Source organism: Apteryx mantelli, chromosome 1 (genome assembly GCF_036417845.1).
Source record: "Apteryx mantelli isolate bAptMan1 chromosome 1, bAptMan1.hap1, whole genome shotgun sequence".
In the NCBI taxonomy this organism is placed as follows: domain Eukaryota; kingdom Metazoa; phylum Chordata; class Aves; order Apterygiformes; family Apterygidae; genus Apteryx; species Apteryx mantelli.
This window is the reverse complement of record NC_089978.1, coordinates 222807955-222824726: the sequence shown is the minus strand read 5'-3', so window position 1 is coordinate 222824726 and position 16772 is coordinate 222807955. Positions and strand designations below refer to the sequence as shown.

Below are 16772 nucleotides of genomic sequence, written 5' to 3'. Positions count from 1 at the left end.
GAAGTATCTGCTTTCCATGTTTCGTAGTCTAAAGTTACCCTTTACTTGTGCTGCCTGTTGCAATAGATAGTAACTTTACTAACAAAGGAAGGACTCCCCAGGTCATTTCAGTTCATTCCAGTTACTAAAGTTGTAGCATAAAGGACTCTCGCTTTAGAATTACACCACAAATGTAACTGCTTGTTCTCTTATTTCCCATTCTCTCTTGATTACAGTATAGTATGATTCTGAAGTGTCTTCTTTTTCCTGTGATTCTCACAAGCCTTCTACTAGACTTTTCCAGCCACATTTTCCTGGCCTCCTATCCATAGTCTCTGAACGAGGAGGTTTTGTCTGCTATTTTATCTGTCTAATTTAACCTGGCAAAGAGATAGCATAGAAGCCCACATTGCAGTCTATCTGACTCCAAAGTGAGAAGACCAGACAAAACATCCGGACCAAAGTGCTCAGCTTTTTCCAAGTGTCAATCCTAAGGTTTCCTCCCACCCCCAAATACAGGTGAAAAGGGAGGAGACCCACCAGCTCAACAATAAGTCAGCTTTCTGTGTTGCAAAGGCTGTACGTTCATCAGGTTGGAAGGCAAAACCAGTTTATGATAAACCGTTAAAGAGCCTATCTCAGTGTTGCAACAGTCACTTTAACTTATGGGGATGTTAAAAGACCTATTCTTTGGTCCTTTTAAACTAAAGTTACTATATCCACAGATGTATGCAATATTGTAAGGAAACAAATACTGGACCAAATTTGTACCTCAGGGAGCAAAGTGTCATCAAAAGGCTTTGGCGCTTCAGAATTCACTGGCTCTCCTGACACACCTAGTGATAAAATGCACATTTGTCACTATCAACATAACCAGTCACACCAAATCAGTAAGCAAGAGGAGAGACAACACATGGGACTGGAGCTTCTCCAGTTTCCAAAGTGGGAAAGGCACAAGATCAAGAGTTTGAGCTTATGCATTGGGCCCAAACATCCCCAATAGCCCTGCAGATGCAGAAGCTTTCTCCATCTACTGCATGCTGGCCTCACTTAAGTCTATACTATATCTAACCTCCACAGAAGAGTGAAGAGACAGGAGAACTAGGATGCTTACCCCCTTCCAAACAAGCAGGATTGAACATATGTACCCTTTAGTTCCACCTCTTGTGTAAGAAAATAACCTTCTTCTGAGAACAGCTAACTCTGTTGCACTGCTAAAAGACTAAAGTTCAAAAGCCACAGGTGATACAAGATGGACTGGGGAGCTATACCTGTCATCAAAAAAAAAAATTGCCTGAAACTTTGTTTTCTAATTTCTAGGAAATTATAAATAAATACATTAGGAAAATCAAGGTTGTAAAGTTAAGCTCTTAATTGTTAGGAAACACCAGAGTTTATAGTTGCCCACTCAGTTTCAGTTTTGCTCTTTCGTAATAGTAATAGCATAAGCATTCAAGTAATTAAACAAATGTACATCTCTTCATGTAATGTAACATGGCAGAGTTAAGAGCATTTAAATATGGCACTCCTAATTTTCAAAAGGTTGACTCTGTAACCCAGCCAGTTTGTCTTCTTTCTCCTCTCCCTCCTCCCCCCCCACCTCCTTTTTTTTTTTTTTTTTTTTCCCCTTCAATTCCAGGGGCACCAAATCTTACTGGTTTGCCAAGGGGAACAAAACACAGTTCTTCATCTTACTGTAATTCTTTTCTGTGTATTACACATCAGACTCTGCACCTACAAACACTCTCCCCTTCAAACTCTTCTCCCCTTATCATCTCAGGAACCGCTTTTTCTCTCTTCTCTTCTGATGTATACCTCGCTATCATACATTAGAATCTTCTCTTCTACCTCCTGTACATCTTTACTACCTCCTGTACGTCTTTAGTTTCTGACCTCAAAGCTCCTCTCTCCAAATCTCCATATCCACCTCAGATTCTTCTCTGAAGGTTCTCAAACTCCCACAATTTTGTGGTTAATATGCCTCATTCTGAGTCCTTACCTCTAGATCTAGAAAAGCAGTCTACAGAAGAGGCCGAATCTTCCGGAGTCTGGAAGTCTTGCAATTTCACCTCAGATCCAGCATTCTGAGTCTGTTGGTTGAAGAAAACATACTTAGTTTTGAGCCACGATCTTCACATTAGAAGACAGTGATCTTAGCTATGTGCTCCCCTGTCAAACTTTGAGTAAAAACTGTCACTCTCTACTTTAGGCCCAACTCTGATGCCTAATGAAAATATAAAAACGTTGGTTATGATATTAACAAAGAGATTAAGACGGATCTCAGATCAGATTAGTTGTAGGATATCAAGGAATGCAACTATTCTAGTAACTCCCTTTCCACCTCAAGATGCTTATTTTTCCATCTTCACTGCTTCAAAGGGACTAACTACAGCTTTGTAACTTCTCACTGAATCACCCAAGCAGAGAAGGTGGGAAGTTGTGCGTGCAGCATCATGTGCTCCCCTGCTCCAGCAGCTAAAGAACCTGCCCTCTCCGTAGGAAAGTTACACTAGGCTCCATAAAACAAAACAAACAAAAAAAGAAACCACACACGCTGTTATACATCTCCTGCTGCTCTGTCAGACAGGAAAAAAAACTCACTGCAGAAGAAAATGGAGCACACTATGGAAAGCAGAAGCAGATTTTGCCATTTCACAGACACAAACCTCTTCTCCCCTCACACACAAAGATGCTGAATAAAACCCAGAAAATTGGTTAGTTTGCTGTTGACATCCATACAAGAATTAGGCCTTCATCTCCTAGGTTTTTCATTCTAAAAGTCCACATACAAGTTAACATGCACCCATAAAGATTTGCAGTATTCCAGACTAGCTCCCAAAACACATTGTCTGTCACTACAACAAACAACTGTTAGTACCACTTCTGTAGGAAAGGGTTTGAACTGGAGCATAAAGGAACAATGAGTCAGAACTAAGACAACAGAGTGAAAAACCTCTAAAGAAAGCTACCCCCTGGCAAATAAAAATAAAAATAAATAAAAAAAATCCGCCCAACAGTAGAGAGAATGAAAGTAAAATTAGGCAAATAGAATTAATGCATGCTGTCACTACCTAGGATGGAAGCACAGACCTCTAACAAGTCACCCAACCATACAGAAACAATCTCCAGCCCCAAGTTCTAGAGCTCTTTTGCCTTAACAAGCTCTAAGCACTCACATGAGATGGATAGGATGCATCCAGATAATCCCTGCACATGACCCAAACCCCTCTATTGGGTTTGGATTCATACATATCTTGACCTGAAGTAATGGGTCAGATGCATGAGTGGCAATGTTCACTTGTCCAAATGTAAATGCTTACATACAGGTTATTTATCTGGACTCCTTTTATAATTAAGTGATAGAAATGGATGCTTCTAGGGCTGGCTTCATTGAGCCATTTTAAACACCTACCTTGGCCAAGGTGAATCATATGCTAAAGAACCCGTTCCTCTCCACTGTCTATACAGGGGCTCTAGACAACGGCTCAGAGGCTTATACCTGTCCTTGAAAAGAATCTGTGCATGTGTGTGTGTGCACGCACGTGTCTACCTGTTGATCCACTAGCTTACACCTTAGCTATATGCAGTTGGAGTGTAAGGGTCTCAAGTCAAACAGGATGAACTCATTCAAAATGCCTTCTCCATCTCCATCATGAGTCCCAAACGTCAGCCTTTGCTATGACGACTTAGCAGTAATAAAAACTTAAGAAAACTGGCTTCGGCACATTATTATGTATCATTCCCCACCCTCATGTTAAAATTAATAGCCAATTTAAAAAGCAATAAATGTAAGAGGTAAACACTGCATCATCCTCTTTCCCCTGCTGGCAGGTTGGAATAGAGTAGAGAAGTCTGGAGAGAGGCTAGACTTTGCCGTAAGCTAAAGAACAATTCTACAACAAATTCTTAGTATAGATACAGAGGCAGAGACGCAGAAGCAACGGTTCTCAATCTCCTTGCCAACTGAGTAAAAAGCAAAGCAACAGGTGTCTAAACCTGCATTCTTAACATCTACAGATTGCATGGAAGTTGTACCTGCAGCTGTTCATAGTGGAAGAGCATTAAAAAAACCTAGAGTCTACTTGTCTCCTGCTTGACAGAGAGAACTCGGCTTCCTCCGGTCAGTCTGCAAGATTCCCCATCAGAGCAGTGGGATTGAGTAGGGTTTGAAAGGCATCCTATAATGACTGCCAAGCCTTTGGAGTCATATTTCCTAAGACCTGCCTCAGAGTAGCTTGTGGCTTTGCTGAAAAACTAACTCACAAGAGAAAAAATAGCATGAACATGGATTGGGTGGATGGAGGACAAGAATTCCACACAAGCAACAAAGGGAAATACAGCCTGATAAGAACACGCTACAAGCAGTATTTGCAAGCTATTTCTGTCTTTCACCATTAATCCAGTTAATAATAACCTTCCAAAGAGGATTGTTAAAAAAGGTCACAACAGCTTAGCAGTTTTAAGGCTAGTCCTTGACCTGTTTTAGTTTTGGCTTATTTCAGCTGCTTAATTATTCATTACCTGTTCTGAGTTTTCTGCAACAATCACAGGTTCCTGCTGAGGTTCCAGGAGAACAAGTTGCGAGTGCAGCATCTCTGAAACATTCAAAACCACATAAACGTGAAATGATTTCCTCAAAAATTAAAACTCTGATTTAGCGAGTAACAGGATTCTCTTCTAGGCACTTCAGAGAACAGGGTACATGGCTATTAGCAACATTTATGTAGCGAAGATATATAACATTGCCTTTGGATGATGTGTTCATTCAATCATTTTTTCTGAGAGTCAAACCACCAGAACAAAATACTGGTTTAAGCACCTTTCAGAACAGAACAATTACTGTTACTCAGACAGAAGTTAAAGGACAGCTGACAGAGCTTCAATTTTTAGGAACACTTATAAAGGAGAAGAAAAAAAAAAAGTAATCATTGTGGCATAAGGCTTCAAATTTCATTGGATAAAAGTGAAATGAGAAATTGTTAAAATTGTATAAAAATAGGAATCCAAGGGCCACAATCTAAGTCAAGAATGCTAAAAGAATTCAGCTGCTGTTTGGCTTAGTATATTTTTTACATTTGTGCTTCTGTAAACTGGTATATAAATATCATTTATGATAGGTATGTTACTGTAGACAAGCAAAAGCAGCAGACAGGTAAAGGAAGTGTCCTGTACCACATCTAGACTTTCATGTTTGAAAGCAGTAATTTCAGTTGGTTAGCTTCCTGATTACTACAAGAAATACAATTCCGTTTAGATTTGATACCAACAGATACCATCTCAATCATCATCTATTTTTAAATGTGTACCTTTAGCATCACATTCTATCAGAGCTACTAACCACCTGAGAAAACAGATACTGAACTTGTTCATTACCCTGCTGGCTACTTGCCAGTAAGCATCTTTCTTTAAACAACTTGAGGAAGTCTCTGTGTCACAGACCCTGAATTTTATAATCTTATGGGAGACTTTAATCCCCCTGATATCTGCTGGAAGGGCAACATGGCAGAACGCAAAAAAAAAACAAACAACAGACTTTGGAAAGTGTCAGGGATAAATTCTTGATACAGGTACTAGATGCACCAACCAAGGGTGACACACAGCTGAATCTGTTATTCATGAGCAAGGAAGAACTGGCTGGGTATGTGATAAGGGCAGCCTGGGCTGCAGTGACCATGAAATAGAGTTCAAGATCCTATGGGGAGCAAGATACAGATTCTGGACATCAGGAGAGAAAACTTCACCTTATTCAGGGAACTGGTAGGTGGGATCCCATGGGAGACAGCTCTGAAGGGCAAAGGAGCTCAGGAAAGCTGGCAGGTCTGCAAAGACAGCACCCTCTAAGCACAAGAGCAATTCATCACAATATTGAGGAAAACAAGCAGACATCAGGAGGTTGGCTTGGCTAAGCAGGGAACTCATGACAGAGCTCTGATGCAAAAAAAGCACTATGCAGGAGATGGAAACAGGGACAGCCTACAAAGAAAGAATTTAGCAACATTTAGGGACAGTGTTAGAAAAGTCAGAACTCAACTAGGGTTGAGGCTTACAAGGGACATAAAGGGCAACAAGAATAGCTTCTACCACTATGTTAGTAGTAGAAGGCTGAACAAGGAAAATGTGGGACCGTTGCTGAAGGGGGTGTGTGATTCATTGACAGCAGATGCAGATAAGGCTGAGGTTCAACACCTCCTTTGACTCAGTATTCACTAACAAGATCTTCCAAGCCTGCGCTTAGAGACAGGGTTCAAGGAGATCTACCACCAGCAGTGGATGAGGACCGAGTCAGGGATTACTTGTGAGAACTTGACCAGAAAAAATTCATGGGAATGGATGGGTTGCCCTGCACTCAAGGGTTCCACAAGAGCTGGCCAATGTCCTTGCAAGGCTGCCATCATTCTTGAAAGGTTATGGACTGGAGGAAGCCTGTGATGACTGAAGACAAACACTGTATCTATCTTCAGAAAAAGGCTAAAAGGACAATCTGAGAAACTACAGGAGAGTCTGCCTCACTTTCAATCCCTGGGAAAATCATGGAGAGTCCATGACACAATGTCCAAACACATTTCTAGGTACTTGGAAGAGGAGGCTGTGACTGAAACAGTCAGCATGGATTTACCAAGGGTAAATCATTCCTGACCTACCCAATTGCCTTCTATGATAAAATTACTGGATTTGTGGGTAAGGGGAGAGCAGTGGGTGTCATTTACCTTGACTTTAGCGAGGCTTTTGACAGTGTCTCCTATATTCTTGTATCCAAGACAGGAAGCTATGGTCTGGATTAGAGGACACCTCAATAGGTTAAAAAAACTGATTGGCTGATCAGGCTCAAAGAGTAGCAATTAATAGGTTGTACTCCATCTGGAGGCTCTTAACTAGTGGAGCATCGCAGGGGCCTATCCTGTCACCTCTCCTGTTTAATATCTTTATCAATGACCTAGAGGTGGCGGAGTGCACACTCATCAAGTTTGCGGATGACACCAAACTGGGGGGGGGGGGGGGGGGGGGAAGGAGGAACAACTGATATGGGCAGGGCTGCTGTTCAGAGCGACCTAGTCAGGCTGGAAGAATGGGTCAATGGGAACCTCATGACATCCAACAAGGACAAATGCAAAGTTCCGCCCTGGGAACACGGGTTGGGGACTAACTCTGCAGAAAGGATCCAGGAGGTCCTGGCAGACAACAGGCTAAACATGAGCCAGCAGCATGCCTGGCAGCAAAGAAGGCCAAGAGCATCCTGGGTTGTATGAACAATGTAGACAGCAGATCAAAAAAAGCGATTATCCACCTCCACTGGGCACTTATTAAGACCACATCTAGACTAATGCGTTCAGTTTTGGACTGTCAGTACAGGAAATACACTGAGAAATTGAAGCAATATCAGCAGAAGGCCACCAAGATGGTCACGGGGCTGGAGTACTTGCCCCATAAGGAAAGACTTGAGGGAACAGCGCTTGTTCGGCCTGGAGAAGAGAAGGCCTTGGGAAGACCTAAAAACAGCCTTCTAATGCTTACAAGGAAGTTAATCAAGACGACAGAGCCAGGCTCAAAAGAGGCTCACCAGGCTCTTTACAGTGGTGCATGGCGAGAGGACAAAAGGCAACAGGCATATACTGAAACAGAAGAGGTTCCAGCTTGGTGCAAGGAAAAAAGTTTTTCCACTATGAGGAGAGTCAAGCATTAGAACAGGCTACCCAGGGAGGTTACGTGAAAACCTCCAAGACTGGTGACTAAGACTAGACTGGGTCTGATCTCACAGCTGATCCTGCTTTGAGCAGGAAGTTGAACTAGAGACCTCCTGAGATCCCTTCCAACCTGAGTTATTCTGTGATTCTATGATTCATTTCAGTTCTAGCTAGTTCTACAGATGCTACCTCAATGTTTTAGTATAAGAGCCAGTAAAACAACTTATACAAGGTTTTTTTCTTCCCCAGCAACATCAACTTTGACACATTAAAAAACAGGCCCCATTTTTGCAAATACATAGCTATCAATGATATAAAATGTATATTAATATATACACAAAATCAAATTCAGGACCAAGTTAAGCAGTCCTGTTAGGGGCACGGCTTTTTATTCTTTTCAATTCTGAACATGCAGACTTGACATAACACTAACATATGAAACAGGGTTTTCTTTTGCCCCGCTTTAAACTTTTTTTCTATACAGAAGTTTCTTTACAAAACAATATATGCCAAGTTGAAAAGTAGTATATATCTTGAGGACGCTCAGATGAATAGTATTTGTGAATTCTAACATCTGGAAAGCAGTCTGCCTTCTATGATAATGGCTTTCTTTTACTGATTCATATCATACTATGGTCTTTCAGCAAGTTTTTTGTTCCATTAAGTGAACCAGGGAAAGCCTACATACACCATTAGTTATCTGTACAGTGACTCAGGGTGGGAGGTGGGCATCTCTAGCTGTCAATCCAAATTTATTTAATTTTTTTTAATCCAGTCAACCATAAAGTCAAAAGCTGTTCGAACCCATCTTTTTATACTAATATTAACACTGTCAGAATTATTACTTCTACTAGTCTACATTCCTAGACACTCAAAACCAAATTAATTGTCCCATTTTTGTGTGAGAGGTGTATGGGCCCTTTACTGTTTCAGCAAGAGCTATCAAAAATAACTCCCCAGAAGTACCATCTACAGATTGTCAGCACTCTGTATGAGGGAGAAGCTACTGCTTCAGCTATATATTATTTTGTACCTCTCAAGAGGGTGCAAGTGCACGTTGTCTTGGAATACAAAATTTATTCTACCATCCTTAGGCATAATTTATATTAACAGAACAAAAAAAAAAATCTAATAAAACAGAACTATTATTTGAACTAAATATGCCCTATCACTATCCAGTTAACTCTGCCATCCCTTTTCTCAAGAAGTCAGCAGTCACATAATATTACCATCCTTGCCTTTGTCCTAGTTTTTTCATGTCTCCTCCACATTCTTTGCTCCTATTGCCACAGATCATAAGAGCAGGAATACAAAACATGTGCACTGTACAGGCAACGACAAATGCTACCCACCGATTCCCATGGCCAAAACATCAACCACTGCTTAACATCACAAGATAACACTACGCAGGCAGACCTACGACACACAACCCAGTCTTTTGAATAATTCCAGATGTCTTGCTTTTCCTTCTCCTTTTAAATTCTCCTTTTAACTACTGAAAAGAATTAGAGAATATTTTTGAAGTTCTTGACAAGGAATACATAATGATCCAGTAACTGTGGACATATTTACTACCTAAAAATAGGTAAGAAGAAGAATAACTATACCACCTCCAGATTTCTGTCCTTCCAAAGTTTCTGTGGGTAGAAGCAAAGTCCCAGCCTCATCTTTCTGCTCTATCACTTTTCCCTGTGAGGTTGTTCCATCCTGTTTAAAAATAGGATGGTGGGTAGAAAGATAAGTTTACATACATTTTTTACATAAGCATTAGCCTTTGATCTTTCCATTAACCTTTTTAACGAATCAGTTGGCAACTTCTAAATTACTTGAGTTGACTCCTATTTCTTCTCAGGCTCCCAGTGTTATAACATCTCTGCCCAGACTTAACATAAACTGAGAGAACCCGAAACAGCCTTTCCCAACCAATTCAGTAAAAGAAAGGAATTCAAAACATTTCATTCTATTTCAGTTCCTCAACATATCAAAAAGACTTAGGAGACTCATATACAAAGACCATACCTGTTTCTTCAACTCAGAGACCTGCACTACTGGCTGGGATTTTAGCTCATTCTGACAGCAGACAAATTCCTCAGATTTTTGTATCAGTTCATCTAGGGGAGCAGAAAGAAAAGAAGTTAAAATGTGTTCTTACCTTTTCTGCTGAAATATATGCAGTTTACATGTATGCACACTAGTATATAAAATCCTTTATCTCTCAGTCTCCACTTCAGTTTTGGGCCCTTTAAGTAGCTAGAAGAATGTCTATTTGAAATAACAGCTTTAGGCAGGGTGAATGTTATTAGTTCTAATTCAGTATAAATTTACAGAGAAAACAGTATAAACAACTTGCTTCCCTTGGTTTTTGAATTTTTGGTAGAAGAGTCATGAAAAAAAAAAAAAGGCACTAAAATCTTCATCTTAGAAAGTCTGTAGATCAGATAATGCCTCTCAGTTTTGGCAGTCCTAACATCTCATTTTTCCCAACAAAGGAAACTCAACTTTTGAGAACTGTAAGCCAGACTACACGAGAATAAGAACATCGGAAAAAGAGAAATTAACACAGCTACAACAGTATTTTTAGCACAGGGAAAAGAAGCCATTACAAGAAGAGAGGTTGGTAAATTAAATATGCCTTTTAATTTAATTTTATTTTATTGTAGAAGAGAACAATGTTAAAATTTGATGTTAACTACAATTATTGTACATTGTCTCTTCCTGTAAGAGACACCTGCAGGAGAAAGGCTCAAAACAAAAGGTGGTTCTTCATCTAACAAGCAGTTAAGACGCAGATCTCCTTGCCACACAATACAACACATCTAAAAAAAGCTTACATAAACATGGAAGAAAAAAATCCAGTAAGTTATTAAAATTCATTAAAAATATATATGTATACACACACGCACAGATGACTCAGGACATCCACAAGCCCCATGACCTTATAAACTGGGTTGGTACACAAGGAAATCAGCAGATATGTTGCCATATTCGTAGGCTCTTTTTCCTGGCTTTGGCCACTGCCAAAGACAGAAAGGTACAATCGCACCAGAGGCCTTTAGTTTGATACAGTACAGCCACTCTTATGTCACTATGTAATTAGGAAGTGTTATAACAAGACTTCCTTATGAGCTACCATAAAAACAAAGCCAAGCAGAAAGCAACCCAGTGATCCTTCGGCTCCTGAGAACCTGCTACACCCAACGTCTGCACTTCCTCACCTTGCAGTCTCTGTATTGTAGCACAGTTTTCAGCAGACAGCACCAGCAACCGGTCAACATCTTGTTTCAGCTGATCATTTTCAGCTACAAGGGCAGCGTGGCTAGACTGCAGCTCTTGCTCAGCCACCCGGAGACAACTGATCTGCAGGTTTTTCTCTTCCACTTCCAGCCTCTGTTTCTGCTCTAGGTCTCTATACTTCATCTCTAATTCAGCTTGCACTTTTCTTGCCTGTTCCAGCTCTCCTGAGAGACTCTGCACCTCCTCCTGCAAGCAATGGGAGGACAGCTTCCTCTCGGCTAGTTCCAGCTCCATCTTCTCCTTGAGGTTCTGAGCTTCTTGTCTCTCTGCATCTAGCATATCCTTCAGGGAGCTTAAATCCACTTCCATCTTCTGGCACTGTTCTCGGAGTGCCTGTAGAAGGATACAGAAATGAGTTTAAGTCTCATCGAGAGCAACTCAGCACCACGCAAAATATCCAAATCATATCTTAAAATTGCCTTTTCAAATATCTGAGTAGTAGAAAGGAGGAAATAAATGTGGCAGAAATCACAATTAATTAGAAATTGCCCTATGATTTGCAACTTGCAAGGAACAATGCTGGGAGAAACAAGAATTCTCAATTTGGGTAAGGAAAAGAGAAATCTTAGTTTAGAGCAGGGAACAGAAAGGAAGGAAACAACAGAACAGTGGCCATGAGTTCTCTTCTGGAGGAAAGAGAAAACTTTCCTCCCCAAAAGGGGAGGAAGCACTACAACAAAAGAAAATAGGGAGAACTCAAACAATTACAGGGGACAATTAACAAGCAAACAACAGAAATGCATATATGAGAAGGCAGTCAAAAAAAAAAAAAAAAAAAAAAGCAGAAATAAGGAACCAAGGGGGACAAAGTGTCCCACACAATGCTCACTGCTCCATGAGAAACCCCAAAAGCTGGGGGACACTGACCAGGGATGCAAGACAACCAGGGAACAGAAACAGACCCTACAGTTGCCAGAATTCCCCTTGTCAAGCTTCCTCCTCCTGCAGCTGTGGATAGCCAGCCTGGCTGGGGTCAGGAGAAGGTTGAGGAGGAGATCCCATTACTCTGCAGGGAGGGTGTAAATAAGAAATGTGAGTGGAAAAGTGCAGTCAGAATCTCTATGAGTGAGTTTGGAGCTGGAAGAGAAGCTTCAACCCCACGGCCTCAGTGTTTGTATGTGCTAGGCTCTCCCTCTGACCACAGAACAGGCATGAGGGGAATCAACAGCACGGAGGAGTCAAGGGAGCCATGAGGATACTCATGCTCCCACTGCATTAAAAAAAACCCTTGTGGGCAATATAATCAGCACCAAATACAAGTTGGCTCACTGAGGTTCCTCACCTCTTCCTGATGGTAAAAGATCCCACCACTGTGCTTAGTTCGGACACAGAAATAAGTGCGTAAGTCTGTAAGAAAGTTTCCAAAGTGAGGTTCAGCACTCGACTGGCTGGATATTGTGCAGCCTACTAACATAGCGTGTGTGGAGAAACTGGGGAGACTTGCAGGACAGATGCCCAAGGGGGAGTTCTGCGAGTCCAGATGGAAGATGTTTTCTGCCAGCACTTGCCTGAGGCAAGACAGAACTCATCGCCATTGCTGGAAAAAGTAATGGGTAGGGTGAAACTCTGACCTAACCCAGTATGGACCCTCTTACAAGAGGCCTCTAGAGTTTTGCTTACTTGTAACCCACACCGTAACCTAGCCTTACTCTATTATTAGGGGCAGGAGGACAGCTATCATGAAAGAGATCCAAATTTTGATTACAAAAGGTATTAAAAAAAAATTCAGAGCTCTTCAAACAATATATATGAAATGCACAAAAAGCAGCTTTTGCCTCCTCAAAATTAAAAATTGTCCCCTAAACAACGTCTTATGAAAGTTTTATAATAATGACAATAATGAAATACTTGCATAACATCAGCAAGAGTCCCCAAAAATGAAGATATGCTTCTCTGTTCCTTGTCTTGAAGCTTTAAACAAGGTGAAACTGGTTCATTTCAGATATGCAAGTAGTTTCCAGCAGTTCAGCCAGAAATCAGTTTCTTTCTGCTCATCTCCAGTCTTATAAGATAGTGAATGAGGTCATATTTGCTCCCTACAAATAGCCTCAAGCCTTTCAAAGCCTGACCAACAAACCTGAATGCAGATCTGTTGTGTTCTGAAAAAGTACATTTAAAAAAAAATAAAAAATCCAGGTGGTAGTATTAAGAGCTAGCACTTCTCCAGGAAGAAGAATCTCGGTGTTTGCATCCTGAACGAGCCAGGGACACTGGAGGGCAGGACAACTAGCGATTGCAATAGAGGTCCCTTTTGCTTGGGAATAGGAACAACGATGATTTGAGCATAAGTGAGCTGACAGGACAACTGCTTGGATGACTGAACAAAAGCCTAGCTGCTGGGTTGGACTACTGTCCATGAGACTGTTAGAGTATGAGTCTCTCTTAAAGGAATGGAGAATTTTTTTTCCCCAGAAGTTCTGAAATTAGAAAAAAAATTAAAATGCATTCACCACCTATTTGCAAGCAAGCTTGTTAGATATTGTGTACTAAATCCCCTCTTGAGGGGATATATACTGTCATGTATGCATAGACTTGATCTCATTCTGTTCATGCTCCAAAATGTTTGAGGGCTAGTACCACTCCGGAAGCTGTGTCATCACATTAGCAGGTTCTCAGTAAAGCACGTGAAAGCATATTGCCTGTGCTCTGACACCATAGTCCAGAAACGGTGCAACTATACTAGCATGGTGTTAGGACCTTTTGGCTTCAGCCAAGCACTTTGTATTTGACTGCTCTGAATGCACCACTCAGCAGTGTAGAGTATGGACAGTTTTGTTTTTTTCCCCCCTCCACCTGTCCAGAACCTCAGTCACTAGAGATGGCCGCTGCAGCTGCAGTATCCCTATCCTTGTTGTTTGGCTGTAAAAACAACAGTGGGGAAAAAAAAGTGTTTTCTTATGTTCAGGTGGAATTGCCTGCGTTTCAGTGTGTGCTCATTGCCTCTCATCCTGTCACTGGGCACCGCCGAAAGAGCCTGGCTCCGTTGTCTCTACACTACCCTTGCAGTTATCAGTACACACAGATCCCCTCCCGAGCCTTCTTCTCTGGGCTAAACAGTCCCAGCTCTCTGTCTTTCCTCATATGACAGATGCTCCAGTCCCTTCATCATCTTTGAGGCCCTTCACTGGGCTCACTCTGGTAGCTCCATCTCTCTCTTGCGCTGCAGAGCCCAGCACTGGACCCAGCACTCCAGGCTTGGCCTCAACAGGGCTGAGTAGAGGGGGAGGATCATCTCCCTCCACCTGCTGGCAACACTCTGCCTAATGCAGCCCGGGGTACCGTTGGCCACCTTTGCCATGAGGGCACACTGTTGGCTCACGGTCAACTTCTTGTCCACCAGGACTCCCAAGTCCTTCTCTGCAGAGCCGCTCTCCGGCCCATTGGCCCCCAGCTTGTACGGATGCATGCAGCTCTTCCTCCCCAGCTGCAGGACTTTGTGCTTCCCCGTATTGGACTTCATGAGGTTCCTCTCTGCCCATCTCTCCTGCCTGTCAAGGTCCTTCTGAATGGCAGCACAACCCTCTGGGGTATCAGCCACTCCTGCCAGCTTTGCATCATCAGCAGACTTGCTGAGGGCGCACTGTGTCCCATCATCCAGGTCATTAATGAAGAAGCTGAACAGGACTGGACCCAGTATTGACCCCTGGGGTACACCGCTAGTTACTGGCCTCCAACTAGACTTTGTGCCACTGATCACAACTTTAAATGTTTATGACTAGTATAATGATGTAGCATATAGAAATACAGGTCTGGTATCACAGCAGAGGCCTTGAAGTGGGGACCCAGGATGTGGCGTGAGGGAATACATGGAGGCAGGGGATAAGAGATAGGGCACGCACCAGCAGTAGAGACCCAAAGCCTATAAACAATTCACCAAAGGTTAGTTTAAAAAAAATACAGTCCTGGAGCTGGAGAAAAACAAGTAGGGCTAACAAAGTGAACAAAGAAATGGTATCTAACAGACATAAAACACACCATATATAGTAAAATCAGATGTAATGTGAACTTGCAGATCAGTGAAGAAAATGCAAGGGATAAAAGCATAAAAATGACTCCAGCTGCATCCTGGGATGAGGAAGAAGCCATCAATGTGAACATCAAATTCCTCGTTTAAAGATTTGCGATGCCGACAATTCACTGTAAACACTTCCCCGCCCCACCTGAACCCATTGACTTTGAGAGGCCATACCAGAAAAAGAGGTAGATACTAGAAAGCATAGGTATAACAACTTTAGCTATATTCTTGTTATTGAAATCTCTTCTGTATAGTAGTAGTCTTCCCCCCTGCCCTTCTCCCTTTTCTGCATCTGGTCTAATAACAGTTTAATCAAAGAATTCTTAAGACTTCAATTACACTAATAAATTCTTGGCTTTACATATGAGGGGGGTCCATAACAAGATTTTGAGTGTAACAGCTATGGGGAGACATGTCATGGAGAAAGCAGGACTCTGGATGGCCATATATGAAATAGCGGAAAGACAGTCAAGTTTAATTTTTTAATTTTTTTTTTTTGGGGGGGGGGAGGTTGTTGGTTTGTTTTCTTTTTAAAGTTTACTTTCTCTTCTTTGAAAGAGAGGGTTACCTTACAGTTGAGGCAAAACCCCATGAATCATCAGATTCCCCATTCAGGCTAAATTACCCTCTATTAAAGAAATAACAAGTTTTCATCTCAGAGCTGAAGGAGCCCCTAGATGATTTCATGCTGGAAACTTGGTTCTAGAAATCAGCAACTGTGCTTCTGGGCTACTGACAAGGTCACCTTCTACCAGCAAAGATACATGACAGTAAGGCAATAAGCAAAGCAAGAAAAGATACCTGGTTTTGTTGTTCAGCATTATGTAATTCCTGCTGCAGCAATTCTACCACTTGAGTCCTTCCTAGCAACGCTGCTTCCTGTTCCTCTAGCTTCCTCTGAAGCGTCCTCAGGTTCTGAGAGACACACAGTGCTGGATCAGTATCCGAGAGGCTAACATAAGAGGTCTAGTTTTCCTGTCTTCATCCATGCACCTACTTTTCATAATGCATTTACTTTAACAGCCTAAATAACTTCGTTTTTGTTGATATTTATTCTGGAGCCCCTGGGCACTAGGAAAAGCTCACCACTGTCTCACAAATAGGGAGCAAGGGCACACTAAATTAACACTGTTTTAACCGTCACATAAAAAGTTTATAGCAGGTCAGCAGATTGAAGTTGGGATCTGAAAGTCTAAATTAGCATCCTGAAAAAAAAAAAAAAAAAAATCATATCTCTTCTCACCCTTTTTGAGATATTTTTCTGAGAACTGCTCTCAGGGTGTCTTCAGAAAAGTAAATTTACTTTTCTCCTTCCACGCACTCCATAAACTTATATTCCGAACCTACCTGCTGCATCTCCACTTCCCGATCTGACTGGGCCACTGTCTTGAGCAATTCAGCTTGGTGGTGAGCCTGCTCCTTTAGGAGAGCTTCTTTCTCCTGAATCACCTCCTGCAGGGAGCTCAGCTGAAAACACAAGCCAGAAAATAGAAGAACTGAGAAGGTTATGAGCTTGGCCTACATGCAGGCCTGCTTTCAATATGCAACAGCACACGAGACAATCTTCAGCATGGTAATCCTCTATATCACCTAGGTCAAAATGATATCTTTATTCTACTAACACCTACATATTAACTGATAATATTTCAGACACCAGAAAGCAGAAGGTGTAGAAATTTCATTTACAAATATGCAGAATAAAAGATATGATTACCATATAATCACAAATTCACAAACTTCTGGTTCTATAGTTGTATAGCATATAACCCCACCCAAGGATCAACATTTAAAATTGACTTCTA

General features: G+C 41.6%; 1 protein-coding gene across 5 annotated transcripts in view; it reads right to left on the bottom strand.

Annotated features, from left to right (window-relative positions):
• Positions 1-16772, bottom strand: part of GOLGB1 (golgin B1) — a 48827-nt gene that overhangs the window by 20638 nt on the left and 11417 nt on the right. For 3 of the 5 annotated variants that reach the window (XM_067317659.1, XM_067317658.1, XM_067317660.1), the window contains 8 exons: positions 16318-16437; positions 15772-15885; positions 10877-11288; positions 9681-9772; positions 9272-9368; positions 4501-4574; positions 1979-2069; positions 751-815 (listed from right to left, as the gene is read on the bottom strand). In XM_067317659.1, coding sequence (XP_067173760.1) covers positions 751-815; positions 1979-2069; positions 4501-4574; positions 9272-9368; positions 9681-9772; positions 10877-11288; positions 15772-15885; positions 16318-16437 — 1065 coding nt within the window. Of the gene's footprint in view, positions 1-750; positions 816-1978; positions 2070-4014; positions 4046-4500; positions 4575-9271; positions 9369-9680; positions 9773-10876; positions 11289-15771; positions 15886-16317; positions 16438-16772 lie in introns of those variants that run through there. The other 2 variants (XM_067317661.1, XM_067317662.1) reach the window with 2 other exon arrangements.